Raw genomic sequence first — 15,750 nt, 5'->3', positions numbered from 1 at the left:
CATTTTTTGACGTTCCAGACGGACGCCTCTGGGAGGTGTTTAATATGACCAATCGGTGATCACCAATTGTTTGCCAAGCCTGACGTTCCTCATCAACCATTTTGTTGTAGTACTTGATCGAATGCTTAAGTCAGTTGGCAAGCACTCTACAAGCTGCTTGGATGTTCGTTTGCAAGCCATGACAATACATGGCAAAAGTACCCACAATGTCCCTCTGTGCAACACAATCAAAACTACATCGATCAACCACCTGTCTGTGTTGCGCCCCATAGTGTCATGCAGTGCCAGACCTGCCGTTCTTTATCAATGGTTGGATGTAAGGAAGGAATAGGTTCATCCATCCATTGCAGCCATACTCTGTGCAAAGCCTCGGTGGTGCCTTAGCAGTCTCCTTTGCTATTGGACACAATCCTGGACAGGTCGCCACTCTGACAGAGGATACCAGCAAGCTGGGACTCATTTTGCTGACCTCAGAAGGATGACAGGCAGAGTCAACCCCACCTGGTATTAATTCAACAGCAGAGTGGGATATGAACTCAGGATCCTATGATCCCAGGCCCACTGCCATAACCATTAAGCCAACACCAGGCATAGGAATGTATGGATGGAATGAATAGAAGGGATGGATGGATCTCTTATCTCTCTCTCTCTCAATATTCCCAGAAGTGAAGCGACAGGTTGTATTTACTAGTCTATACAAGAGATGTGCGTGTGTCGCAATTTTTTTCAGGGATGGCCAAACGGATCCTCGTCAAGCTTTCAGGGGTTCATTAGTGAGTACCGAAGAGTTATTTTTCGGGGAAAACAATGTTTTGAAAAAAACAAATTAAAGTTGATATTAAATGATCCCCAACCCCATTCTTCAGTGTGTGTAGGGAAGTGTTTTTGGCACCCACAAAAAGAAATAGAAAAAAAAACAATATTTGATTTCTTCAAAATGCCAACAGGATAAGAACAGCACCGAGCAAATGTTGGGTACCCCTTACATGTTCTGCATAAAATAAAGTGCTTCTTATCTCACTGCCTTGAAAAAAAAACAATACAAAATTGATAAATGCGAGTTCTCAACTATTATGATTAATCATTTCATGAAATCTAATGTAATATATCAAAGAGGTCAACGATTGACCGTATCCTTGCACTTCGTGTCCTCACCGAACGCAGACGAGAGTTTCGGCAGGGGCTGCTTGCAGCCTATGTTGATCTCTGTAAAGCGTTCGATTCAGTGAATCGGGACGTCCTCTGGAGGATTCTTGGTCTTCGTGGGGTGCCACCAAAACTGATCGATCTGATGTCTGAACTCTACTCTGGTACTGAGAGTGCTGTGAAGTGTGGTGGTACCATCTCTGACTTATTTCCAGTTGTTACTGGAGTTCGTCAGGGATGTGTACTTGCTCCCACACTTTTCAGCACTTGTATGGACTGGATTCTAGGGAGGATGTCGGAGAGATCAAGTTGCGGTGCGTCATTTGGGAATGTCAAGATCTCGGACCTTGACTTTGCAGATGATGCAGTCATCTTTGCGGAGACTTTAGACATCCTCTTGGGGGCCCTCGAGGTGCTGAATGAGGAGTCGGAGCCGTTGGGATTACGGGTTTCTTGGGTCAAAACTAAGATCCAGGCTTTCGGTGACATCTTGGATGCTGCTGTCCTGTCTGTGTCTGTTTGTGGTGAGGATGTTGAGGTCGTGGAGAGATTCACTTACCTTGGCAGTGATATTCATGTCTCTGCTGGCTGCGAGTCAGAGGTCAATAGACGTCTGGGTCGGGCCTGGGGAGTCATGGATTCACTGGATCATGGGGTGTGGCGCTGCCGGTACCTGTGCGGGAGGACGAAAGTCCGAGTCTTCAGGTCCTTGGTACTTCCAGTCTTGCTCTATGGGTGCGAGACTTGGACTCTGACCAAGGATCTGAGACGGAGACTTAATTCCTTTGGTACCAGGTCTCTTCGGAGAATCCTTGGCTATCGCTGGTCGGATTTTGTGTCCAACGAGCGGTTGCTGAGAGAGACTCGGATGAGATTTGTTACCTGCATAGTCCGTGAGCGTCAGTTGCGGCTGTATGGACATGTGGCTCGTTTTCCTGACTCTGATCCTGCTCACCAGATTCTCTCAGCGAGGGAGTCTCATGAGTGGAGGAGGTCAGTGGGTCGACCACGTGCCTCATGGTTGCAACAGGTTGACCATCATCTCAAGGAGATGGGGATGGGCCTGGCATCTGCCTGGGGGATGGCCAGACGGAGGCCCCTGGAGTACCGGCGGAAAGTGGACGCAGCGACGTGCTGTTCTGGCACATGCTCCCATACCTGACCTGACCTATCGTTTCACATTGCAGCAGCGAAGAATTCCCATCTAGCGTAGCCAAGTTTAACAAAATGAAAAAAAAAACAAAAAAACACATCACTGCAATAAAGCATTCCGATACAAGCTTCAATATTGTTAAACACAAACAATACAGGAATGCTAATACGAGTGGAAGTCTGCACTCAAATTAAATTAATAACATGCGTGATAAAAGCAGGAATGACAATTCCCATTTCATTCATTAAAAAAAAGAAGTTTTTAAAAACAACAATGGAAATCAGATAATGCAAAGATATCCAAAATGTTTACAAGTAAAGTAGTCTAGGTTGTTTGAGAAAAATAATTATAACACTGTGTTGACGTAAATATTATCAATGCCAATGTTTTATTTGTATGACTGTAAGGTACCAATATACCAAACAATCACAGAAAAATCTCAGCAAGTATTCCTCAGTCAGATGACTGGCTGTCCTAGTCATCACATATAAGCAGTGAGTGGATGAATTTTCTTTTTTTGTTTACCTGGTGATTGCAGCCTGCAAGTCCAGCACCTTGGCTAAGCATAATGAGAGCGCAGATAGCCGAGCATTGTCTTTCATGCCAGGTGAGCCATGGCGTATGGGGCTTCCTCTGAAATGAAAATAAAATTTAAGGGCCTGTATTACAATGACAACATTTTTATCTTACGATTGTGCAGGACCGTAAACACTCAAATATCGTGGGGGTTACGCTCCTGGAAAATGCCACGATAGTTAAAACCATTTTTGTATGGAAAAAGGGGGGGTTAGGTTCCTGGGCTTCAAGAAAATATAGTAGGAAGGTTAGCGGCAGCCAGAAATAAACATGTAAAATAAATCTAAATAAATGTTAAAATATCAGTAACCATGTAAATAAATTAAATACAGGATAAAATAAAAAACAAACACACGACTTTTACCTTTTTAATGGATTCCAAAACGCGAGGTGATTTTTACAAAATAATGAGGTGGATGAGGGTAAAAATATTACATACTGTGCCATAAATATAAACCACAAGACTTACCTCAGGATGATGATTATGCTGTTAGAGTGGAGGGTGGGGATTGGGGTGAGGGGTGAGGGGTGAGGGGAGAGGGGAGTGGGATTTCAGCGATCGAAGAGCAGCATTGCTTTTACGACAAAGGCGCCATCTACATTGCCACACAGGAGAAGGGCAAGATAATCCTTAACCACCTTCAACCTTGGAGCAGATCTTTCCTGCTTGAACAGGAAGGTACGACATGGAATTCTCTTCCAGAATAGTCCCATCTCGGATCAGAGATTTAGATGGAGTCGTTGCTTTTCGGGGGATGGTACAACACACAGATGAACAAGAGGTGGGAGCGGAGGGGAAGTCGCAATCAGAGGAACTCCTTGGGAAGTTTTCCATGGTATCATGGTCTGCCGATGCTGCTTCCCTGACCAATTTGACATTATGGAGGCCGATTCTTTTGAATTTCTCAAACCAGCCCATGGGAGCCTGGTGTTGGCTTAGTGGTTAGGGTGGCTGGCTTGGGATTCTCGGGTCCTGAGTTTGAGCCCCATTGGCTACTCAATGAACACCAGGGGTTGACTCAGCCTGTCATCCTTCTGAGGTCGGTGAAATGAGTACCAGTGTACTGGTCCCAGTGTATTCCCCAGTTGGAATAGGTGTACCATATCCCTGTGTGGCATAAGAGGCAACCAGGGTTGGCATCAGGCCATAAAAAAAAAAACATTGCCTCAAGAAGGGGACCATGATTGCATGGAGCCCGCAAATAGCTAACCCCTGCTCAGCAGGGAAAAATGGCTGTAAAAAGGCTGTTTTTTTTTATCCAGCCCTTGCTGGAGTGGAACTTGTGGGTAGCTGTGGTTTAACTAGTCTTCAGCCCCGGGTTCCTCGTGGAAACATTGGTAAATCCGCAATGATTTCTCCTGTATCACCCACTTGTCCACCCGAAGGCACATTTTTCTGTGTTTGGTCCCCAATACAAATATTAAGGGCTTTTCCATCCTTTCATTATGAGGATCACTGGACTGTAATGAGACTTTTGCACTTTGCATAGCACTGGCGGCAACACTCACACAGATATTTGACTCACTTTTACAGATTAAACTGCACAGTCGATCAATAGATCCCGTAATGGTACCCAACAGATGCCACACTTCCACTTTATGCCAACCTAATAACTCGAATTTTTTTTTTAACCAACGTTGTAACCTTTCTCTACCTTTTGGCACACAGGGCACCATTAAAAATGGTGCACGAGCAACAAAAGGCTCGTAATGGGAGGTAAACGTACATGTGGATGCAAACGATAACTCATCTCAGCTCAAAAACCGGGATTGGATGAAATTAAATCCCACGATAACTAAATCAGAAAAATAGGTTGCCAGCAATTTGTCGAAACCCACTATATTTGAGGGTTTACTGTAAAAGGAACGATTTAAGATTTGGAAATAATCTCGTCCAACTTCAATCATGTCAGAGATTAAAAATATATCTTTTTAAGATAGAGGCCAAGGTTCTTCGATTATGAGGCACTACAACCTCTCCAACAAGGCTGGCTGTAAAATCTTATTAAAATGAATCGTCATTGAGACAAATTGATAAAATTAATAAATAAATTGGTGAAGATGTTTTATCCTTTCCAAAATTTAATCTTAAGGATTATGTTCTATACAAATTTGAAAATTGGTTCAAACAATAACAATCAAACTCCCAACCAAGATGCCGCGAAACTCCCAAACTTTTTGTGAGGGGTTAACTTCCCAAAGAAAATGAAACCGTCAACTCCCAAACTTTTTGTGAGGGGTTAACTTCCCAAAGAAAATGAAACCGTCAGTGCAAATAAAATAAAAATTGAAAAAATAAATAAAAAAAGCTCAACAGGCATCCAGCTAGATAACCGATTCAGTATAATGAATACAAACATGGTACCAATAGGAAGAGAATGAGATCTTAGCAAAACATGCATCAGCCATTGAACACTCACCTGTGGTTAACTGCCTCATACACTCTGCGATCTTTGTTACCAACCACCTGGACCTCGAAGAGCAGCACATAACCATGCCGAGTCTGAAAGATAAAGGCAGGGGACAAACAAATATTTAGCGCAACAAAAAAAGGCACAATAGTGGGAGCACATCGATCATGTGCCAAAGCAGTTAGGAAAGTCATATCACAACTTTTCTCAGCTCAACCTCCCCTTTTGATTTCACAATCAACATTTTGCAATCTGCAGGGTGCATAATATTCACAAAGCCTTTTTCTCACATCAGTATGCACTTTTGTACAATGCGATTATTGATATGGAAAAAAAGAAAAAGAAAACGAGCAACGCTGGAAATTTGCCATTAGCTATTCACTTTGTCTCAATGGCGATACAACAGAAAAATCTCATAACTACAGAAACTTTTGCTTTTGGCAAAGCCATTATAAAATGTACAAGACAATCATTGTTTGAATGATAGAACAGACTCTCAATTAAACGAGATGTCGAATGAAGACAAGATAATTGCAAAAAATAAAAAATATTTTTTCAAAAGCTTATCGAAATTAATTCACCTAACTGCCTGAATTCACGAACTGAATCTACTGCATATGGTAAATTTGCAAGGCTGACAGGAGAGCTCACAGGAAGTAGACTCACCTTTGAGCTGGATAGTCTGAGTTCAATTGCTCGCCTGACGATAAACTGTCATGCTCGTGCTTTGCAAGCAGAGCAGTTTCACCATCAAGTGTGCTTGTCCTTCGGAGGAGACGTTAAGCTGATTTTCCGGTCTGCTAAGATTATCCGGTGGAGAGTTAAGACACCATGCTACCCATAATTTCAAAAAAGGTGTTGCAAGTTGATGCTGTAACAGAGATGTCTCAATGTTCTGACATCAGCGTATCTTTTCAGCAGTCATGCGGATGCAAAGTCAGAAGAGCGAAAAACCACTGGGTTTAAAGAAAACTTTCAAAATCCTTCATAACATTCAGCACAGTTCTCATTGCCAAAAAGTCCAGTATTTGGCAATTCACCTTCATCATGCAATCCATCCAGCTGTTTCCCCTCAATATCCTTTGTTGATGAATCTATAAGGCTGACATCTGGAAAGGATTTTGGGGGTACATCAGCAACTGCAAGTTCATCCAATGAAAAATGCTGAGCATCATCTTCATCACCACAATCCTCTACATTCAGAAAAAGTGGGGGTATTCTCTCTTCAAAGCTGCGATCGCTGTCCGACTCAGCTTCCAGCTCACGTACTCTCTCCCGAAGACTATTCACCACTTTCTGGGCTTTGCTCTTGAAGGAATGCAGTTCAGTATGCAAGGCCCAGTTCTCCTGGCATAAACTCTCTATCAGCAGATCTTTTTCAGCGGGTCCTTCTGTAATGCTGGATTCTGGAATCAGCAAAGGCTGTGGTTCTGGTTCCGGTTCTTCCTCGCCTGGAATCATCGCTCCTGGACTCACATGTTCAGCCATTGCAGACACCCTCAGAAAATCATGAAATTTCTCAAAATAAGCAAGGAATTTGGATGAGCTGTTTGAAGTACTGCAGGTTGCAGGACTTGAGGAAATACTCTGAGCCGGCAAAACTGTTAATTGAATCGCTCCCTGTGTCTCAGAAGAGTGTCTGCTGGCAAGCTGGAATGCAAGCAGAAGAGCGGTCGAACAACATAATCATAGAGGTGACTCAAATCTTGAATGACCTGGGTGAGAGGTGCCAGATAACACTGTCCAGCCTGTGTCATTGAGATAATGCACGAATGATCCAAAGATGCAAAAACTGCTTCAAAAAGGCTGAGCTCACAATCCATAATCACCAAACAGCTCCAGTGTCAGCTGAAAAACGGCGTTAATGCCATTTTCTCCCACAGCATCAAGCTCTTTGTCAGTCATTGCCAAGCCAGATGGAAAAACGGGCCCCTTAATGTGGAAGTCAATTTTTTTTCATGATCATGCGGCAGGTGGCCACACGTTGACCATAATGGTCATGAAGGTGGTTCTACCTGCGACCAACCAGAAGTGAGGAATCCCGCAGAACACTGGGGCATCCATCGTGCAAAAGCTTGTGGAGCAAATTGCAGAACTTCCAACAGAGAATAGAGTCGCTGGAAAGGGAGAGAGTGCCTGTGACATTACAGAAGGTGTTGGAACCTTGTTCTCGGTGGATGCCCAAGATGCAAATGCGGGCATGCTTCTCTTCAAAGCCTGCACCTGACTCATCCCGGCCCGATTCAAGATGAGCCTCCCGCTCAACCAAAAAGAAGCCACAGTTGCTGCAACTCTCCTCCACAACACACCTTTCTAGGGACTGCTCCAATATTGGCTCAACAAAATAAACTTCAAGATTTGCCTTCCTGCAAGTGCCAAGTTCAAGAAGCAATGCTTCAGGAAGATCACTTTCCTCAACCAGCATCTTTGCAACTTCAATGTCATTTTCCTTCACAGTGTCCAACCTCTCACTCCCTATTGTACACTCATCACAAAACATTTGTCGATCCACTCTCAACGACATCTGTACCATCTGCATTATAACAGCGAGAAGGATGAGACTCGTCATAACCTTCTGCCTTGGCATCACTTCCACAAGGTTCAGAAACGGTGAGTAATTGGCCTTTAGAACTATTATCCAGATCTGAACTATGGGATTGGTTCTGTAAATTGCTTTTGAAAACATCACTTTCCCACTTGTCCATTTGACAAGCATCCTGCTCTTCCTCTTGAGGTCCATCTGTGACTGCAAAGTGGTTAAACACTTTTCAAATTGAGCAATTCTTTCTCCAGAGTTTACATCAGCAAGCTCACTTTCGATTGTTTCAAGATCAGGCACTTGTTTGGTACTTGACATGTCAACATTACTGTCGCTCTCCTCTACTACATGTTCTACAAACGGTTCAAACATTGGCTCTGCCAAATCTGCTCGAACCTTTTCAGCAACATCCCCAATGCCAGAGTGCAGCAAGTTCAGTTTAACTTCACCATTGGCTTTGTACGAGTCAATCAGCCCAAGCATGGTCTTAACAGAACCATCAACGTCACCTCTGAGAATAACAGAAACTTTTGGTTCTACCACCTCTCCCTCGATGGCATTGACTCAAGTGTTCAGCCGCTACTGCAACATCTCATCCATCCTTTCCTCAGTTAATTGTGGCCCCTGCAGGCCTTTAGCAACTAACACCCGCTCTTGTTCTGTTACACGAATTTCCAACTTTTGCACCTCCTCAGCCAAACCACCACCCTGGCGCTTACAAAATCCCAATTCCTCTACCTGCTGTTGCATTCTGGCATCCATACAGGTGTGATAGCCATCCAGGTTCTCATTTTCTTTGTCAATTATTTTATTTGTTGACCCAATAAATTCAATTCAAACCAAATGGAAGACCAAATAGGTACAGTCCTGCATTGGAGTCATCAGAAGGAATCCAAAAAGCAAAAAAAAAAAAGATGAAATAATCAGGAGGAACCTGGATAGGATTTGCATTTCAGCTGATACTCCTATCCTCAAATCCATCCAGGCACAGCCAAATGAGCCTTATTCAAAAAAAACTAAACCCACATCAAAAAATTAAATAACTCTGGCTGCCAGACTATGTGTCCGATCAAGTTGAAATTTAAAACATATATTCCCCATCACCACCAGATCACAATTGTGAAGTTCCACATCGATTGTTTAAGCGGTTCCAGGTCGGTAAAACATCATTTAATATTTTTCTGAAATCCAAAATGGCAACCAAACCATGTGACATAAATTATTCCTAAACAACTTTTCACACGCATGCCTTGGGGAACATTAGGTGAAGTTCCCCTCGATTTTCGGGTAAATCCAAAATAGCTGCCAAACCATGTGACCAATGGCGTCATACGTGTGAACCTTTTGTTTCTCATGAATAAGCAGTCATACATGTAAAGTTTCACCTCGATCAGTTCAGTCGTTTCAGAGAAGATTATTTTTGAAGGTTTAAAACAAACAAACAAAAAAACAATATGCCTGCTGAATCATGTGACCGATGATATCATCAAAAAAAAATTTGGTGGACCAGTTTATCCTGAGATGACCCTCAAAATTTTTCACACTGATCGGATGTAGCATTCTACATAAGCAATTATGACGTCATAACAAAGGCAGCAATGACATTAAAAATATATAAATACAAATAAATCACATGCATCCCTCATGACGAGTACTTGCTATGTGCCAAGTTTCAATGTTTTCCTTGATGCGGTTTCAGAGATACAGAGGTCCAAAGTTTTTACATTTTTCCAACATGGCTGCCACACCACATGACCGACGACATCATAATTATCATTAAAACATTCGACATGAGTAGTCGCATCAATGGTGAAAAAATTTGTCTCAATCCAACAAGTGGTTGCGGAGAAAAACACTAAAGTTCTGTGCGGACAAACAAACAAACAAATAAATAAAAAGACGACGTTGTGCACAGCACGACACTTGCAAAATCCATAAAACAAATTTGACCTCAAAAATAATTGGTGGTTGAATTCAATGACCAAATATGCAACAACTCTTCAAATTTCAAGTCAATGAGATGAAAATTGAGGATTTTAGAAATACCACCTTTGTTGTTGACCTTGGTACCATGTTGACCTCCAAAATAATTGGCGAGTTGAATTCATCGACGTGAATTATAAATCCTCTTCAAATTTAAAGTCAATCGGATGAAAATTGAGGATTTAAGAAAAAACACCTTAGTTGTTGATCTCTGGCCTATGTTGACCTTTTGGTCGATGTTGACCTCAAAAATAATTGGCTAGTTGAATTCAGTGACCTGAATTGTACATCCTCTTCAAATATCAACTCAATCGGATGAAAATTGACAATTTTAGAAATTCGGCCCATGTTGACCTTTTGTCCCATGTGGACCTCAAAAATAATTGGTGGTTGAATTCAGTGACCTGATCTGAAAATCCTCTTCAAAGTTCAAGTCAATCGGATGAAAAATTGAGGATTTTAGAAATCCCACCTAAGTTGTTGACCTTTAGCCTATGTTGACCTTTTGACCTCAAAAACAATAGGCCTCTTCCTTATGCCAAACTCTATCATGTGGTAGAGTTTCATGAGAGGTTTCATGAATATCGGTTGAAAATTGTGACCTGTAGGCGACAATCAGACAGACAAAATTCACGAACCAATAACTTGAAGAATGTTCGATTTTGCAAGTAACGAACGAACGAACGAACGACAGACAGAGACCCAAATGCAATACCCTGTCCTTCGGCGAGGACAATAAATAAATAAATAAATAAATAAAAAAAAGAGATTCGCTTTTTGACCAGCTCGTCTTTCATTTTCACTTCCTTGGGAATGAAGATAATTACCTCCATTGCCTTCGCTTATGAAAGAGTTGAGGGTAGGACTTCCATGGGAATTATTACATGCAGATGACACAGCCTTGACAGAAAAAAAACAGAATTAGAAGCAAAGGAGATGTTTCATATTTGGAAGGAAGAAATGGAGAGTGCAAGGGATTGAGCGTAAAATCTAGATACGAGAGGAAAGTGATCGTTCGTGGCGAACGGCCTTGTGTGTGGGTCAAATTATATGAGATGCGTGTCTTGCAAAAGGTGGTGCCAACGGAAATGCAGTCGAGTTGATGTAAGTTTGGGTATAGCGGATGGCAATTTCAGATGTAAAAAAGTGCGGGAGTGGAAATCAAGATGCAGAGAACATGGTGGCAGTGGGTATGGGATTTGAAGTTAGGCTGGAAAAGGTGAAGAGTTTTTGTTCCTTGGGAGATATGTTAGACAGATGCAGGTGGAATGGTGGAACGGAATGGTGGAACGGAGTTAACTGTGAGAACTAACATAAGGGTAGCATGGAATAAGTGGAGCGAGTCGAGAGGAATTTCAACACAAAAATATCCCAAGCAAAGCCAAAGATATGTAAATAAAAAAGCCAATCCAGCACCAAAATGTATAGTACACTTGGACTGTACTGGACTAGTTTGGATGTTTGGTAATGAGACATGGGGATGGGGGGGGGGATTAGTGTAGAAGACAAGAGAAGAATAGAGAGGACAGAACTAAGGATGATGAGACAGATGTGGGGCAACACAAAAGGATAAAGAGTCGTGTGGACATCAAGTTGGGGTTAATGGAGGACAAAGCTTTTGGCATGACTAAGTGCAGAGTGACCATCAGCAGACGAAACTCCTCAAACGGGAAAATGGTCATTAAACTAGTAGTACACCAACCAAATCAATTGCTGCACATTATACTCAATTACTGCAATGTCTAATAGAAAAAAAGCACAAGTTTAAATGAAAAGTTAACAATGAATGAATGGTTGAATGAAATTAAACGGTTGAGGTTAAAGGCTTGCAAATTTGACCAAGCGCCAACCTACATTCGCACAGAAGAATGTGGCCAAATATGGAACACACATGCAAGCCATTGATGACTTGAATCCTTTCAACAAAGGACAGTATGCAGCAAAATGTTTTGCACATGCATGGGGGCATTGGGAGTTGGCATAAATTCATAGCACTGAAGAATTTGTAGGGTATGTTGTGGGGATGGTGGGAGTGGGGGTTGGGGGGGTAAGGGTGATGGATTTTCACCATTTTGAATCACCTGCAAGATGAGTGCTCCAGGTTTTAATCACCATTGAAAAGGTGAGCGCGTGTCGTGAGTTTTCGCATGTAGCACTTCTGGTCAATCAATTAAACAACTGGGACGGACCTGAACCAAAATCGAATCGGCTTTTGTTCTTCTCACCTAACCAAACGAAATCGCCGAGTTTTGTCACAACTCATCCCCAACTTTATGATACATCACGCGATATATCGTTTTTGGCCCAATCTCTCGATGGTGAAGAATCACTTGAAAATTTTCTAGTAGCTTTTTGAGATATCCACAACTTTTTGAGATATCCTGTACACAGACAGAAAGGGGTGAAAACATAACCTCCTTCACCTTCGGTGGCAGAGGTAACTGGAAATCGAACACATACAAATCAGGAAACGACGTGTTTAATTTTGTGAGTCTTCAGACATTTTTCTGAAAAAGCTGCAAGCAGAGCGATAGAACTTTGAGATTGACCCTCACGTAAGAGCAGCCGATATACTCGAACACGAGTTGAGAGATGAAATCCAGAGATTGCCTGGAAGAGAATGTGCAACAAATTCCCAAGAAGTTCAGTCTGAAAGGCAATTCATTTTGTCGGCTTGGGACAAACAAAATTGATCATATTGGGTCAAGTGACATGATGAACAAATTGAGACATGACCAATGGTTACAACATGTCACACGGATGGGAACCACAAATCGAGGTATTTAGCGTCGCACGCTGAAGCCGAGGCTTCAACGACAGCCAAAATTATCACCCAATTATGATAGTTGGATAATAAAGAGGATTGGTTCGATATTGCAGCCTAAGCCATCGCTTCTACCGAGAGAAATTAAAACATCAATGAATAATAATCATTGAATGGGCAGGCATGAATGCGGACAGGTACGCACACTCGCAGCTGAGCTGTCTCGCCTGGGATGAATCTCACACAAATTTTTTTTTTGCAGGCAGTCCGACACATCAATGCGTGTGCCGTCCCTCGGACGGACGTTAAACCGGGCGTCCCATTCGAATCAAAAGTTCTATCTGACAATTGAATCTTTGTTAGTTAGAACCTTTTGATTCGAAGGTGACGATTCGTTGGTGGACGGTGAAGATGCCACGGTCGGTGTCTTTCTCGAAGCGTAGGCGAGCTATCGCTGGCATCGTAAACAAATCACAAAATCCTGTCCTGACTACCACTGAGAAAGCAAAAGCAAACCACCATTGCAGTCTTTGCCATGGAGCTCATTTGGCAACATGGAACCTGCCTTCATCAGGCAGACCACCACCAGAAACAAGGGAAATAAATTATTTTCATCACAAATTGAGCCAAATAATGCACATCCAACAGTCATTGCATGGTAATAATCAACATAAATAAAATAATTACTGCAACCTGTTCCAATTAAACTGGGCAAAAGCGGAGGGCAAGCTCCCATTATAACGTGTACAAAATGTTAGAGATTTCAGCATTCCCTAAATGCGCAAAACGAGCAGCTCAGCTCAAACACTCGTCTTGTTTCCACATGCCACCACATTATACAAGGCAAGTGTGTGTGTGTGTGTGTGTGTGTGTGTGTGTGTGTGTGTGTGTGTGTGTGTGTGTGTGTGTGTGTGTGTGTGTGTGTGTGTGTGTGTGTGCGCGCGCGCGCGCGCATGCGTCCCGCCTTACCTGGGAGGGGAGGGGGCGACGACTTGTTAATTCTCCCGAAGGAAGCGAGCATTTCTAGCTTCATTTAATACACTCGTTTGCCTATGCTCTCATCAAATGTTTCATATCGTTTGAAAGCACACATTCTGCAAATTTTGGAAATTCTTAAAATCTATTGGCCAAGTACATGAAAATGTCCTAAACACATTTCTTCTTTCCACGCAGAGCCTTCGATTCCTTTATTCACCGTCAATGATGCCATCTACGCCAAACTAGAACAATTCGTTTGGTCAGGACATTTTCCATAAACTAATCTTTTAATTTACTCGTGACTGTTTCATTTGATTAAGTCACCGAGTTTGTATTTTTACCTCCGCCGCCGAAGGTGAAGGAGGAAATGTTTTGATCCCTGTCTGTCTGTTTGTCTGTGTACAGGATATCTCAAACAACTTAAAAACAGATTCGGATGAAATTTTGTGGGCAGGTTCAGCGTGCGTCAAGGACGAACTGATTCGATTTTTGGTGAGGATTCAAATCCGGATCCAGATCTGATAATTTTTCAGTGATTCTTCACCATCGAGAGAACGTGCTAAAATGATGTATAGCTCGATATCTCAAAAAAAGTTGTGGACGGATTCGGATAAAACTGGATACGAGAATTACTTAATTGTTAAAGTGATTCTTCACCGTTGACAGATTGGGCCAAAAACGATGTAGCAACACAAAACATGGTATTTCAAAAATGTTTTGGGCCCGATATGTTCCCGTGGATCAGGCATGACGTGGCGGAGGTATGCGCTCTACCGAGTGCCTTCTAGTTTTATTAAGGAAATAATTTTTATAATTATATATACCTGCAGAATGAAAAGAAATAAATAAAATGGTGTTTCTTGGTATTCTATGTCGTCTCGAAATGTAGTTGAACACAACATGGAGTGCTAGTAAATAAAATACAATGCCTTCATGCCTTCGAAGCAAATACAATGTACACCAGAAATTAAAAAGAAAAACAGTGGGAAAGGGAAACACAGAGTTTGGCAAAGCAAGACAGAAAGAAAAGGGAATAAAAAGACTGGCAAACTGCAATGCGAGAGGAATGCAGAATTTTCCGGAACACACCGACACAGCAACTGCTCCGCTGTCACCCCGCCAAGCAGCAAAACTGTATCCACCAAACTGTTCCACCGCCTTCCCCGATGCACGGTAGCTGGAGATCAAAATGCTTGGCTGGAAAAAAAAAAACACAACAAAGAAAGGGAAGCGGGGGGGGGGGTGGGGGTGGAGGGGGGCAGAAACCCAGCTCATCAACAATGGAAACACATCTCATTATAAGCTTCTCAATGTAGCGAGACATTCCAACCACAAACCACTCAATGTAGCGAGACATTCCAACCACAAACCACTCAATGTAGCGAGACATTCCAACCACAAACCACTCAATGTAGCGAGACATTCCAACCACAAACCACTCAATGTAGCGAGACATTCCAACCACAAACCACTCAATGTAGCGAGACATTTCACTCACAAACCACTCAATGTAGCGAGACATTCAAACCACTCAATGTCGTGAGACATTCCAACCACAAACCACTCAATGTAGTGTAGACATTCAAACCACAAACCACGCAATGTCACGAGACATTCCAACCACAAACCACTCAATGTGGAAAGACATTTCAACCACAAACCACTCAATGTAGCGAGACATTCCAACCACAAACCACTAAATGTGGGGAGACTTTCCAAACATAAACCAGTCAATTTAGCGAGGCATTCCAACCACAAACCACTCAATGTGGCAAGACATTTCAACCACAAACCACTCAATGTGGAAAGACATTGCAACCACAAACCACTCAATGTAATGTCGTGAGACATTCCAACCACAAACCACTCAATGTAATGTCGTGAGACATTCCAACCACAAACCACTCAATGTAATGTCGTGAGACATTCCAACCACAAACCACTCAATGTAATGTCGTGAGACATTCCAACCACAAACCACTCAATGTAATGTCGTGAGACATTCCAACCACAAACCACTCAATGTAATGTCGTGAGACATTCCAACCACAAACCACTCAATGTAATGTCGTGAGACATTCCAACCACAAACCACTCAATGTAATGTCGTGAGACATTCCAACCACAAACCACTCAATGTAGCGAGACATTCCAACCACAAACCATTCAATGTTGCGAGACATTTCAACCACAAACCACT

At 42.4% G+C, this 15,750-nt stretch overlaps 1 protein-coding gene across 3 annotated transcripts in view; it reads right to left on the bottom strand.

Moving 5' to 3' along the window:
• RIC1 (RIC1 partner of RAB6A GEF complex) overlaps positions 1-14,840 on the bottom strand; it is a 115,499-nt gene extending 100,659 nt beyond the window's left edge. For all 3 annotated transcript variants that reach the window (XM_085871015.1, XM_085871016.1, XM_085871017.1), the window contains exons 1-3: positions 14,640-14,840; positions 5,296-5,378; positions 2,825-2,932 (exon numbers count right to left, since the gene is read on the bottom strand). In XM_085871015.1, the coding sequence (XP_085727141.1) occupies positions 2,825-2,932; positions 5,296-5,378; positions 14,640-14,825 (377 nt within the window). In that variant the 5' untranslated portion in view covers positions 14,826-14,840. The remainder of the gene's footprint in view (positions 1-2,824; positions 2,933-5,295; positions 5,379-14,639) is intronic.
• Between the last annotated feature and the right edge of the window lie 910 nt (positions 14,841-15,750).

This window comes from Eptatretus burgeri, chromosome 2 (assembly GCF_056783735.1).
Source record: "Eptatretus burgeri isolate ZD-2024b chromosome 2, Ebu_testis_v1, whole genome shotgun sequence".
In the NCBI taxonomy this organism is placed as follows: domain Eukaryota; kingdom Metazoa; phylum Chordata; class Myxini; order Myxiniformes; family Myxinidae; genus Eptatretus; species Eptatretus burgeri.
This window is presented reverse-complemented; position numbering and strand designations above follow the sequence as displayed.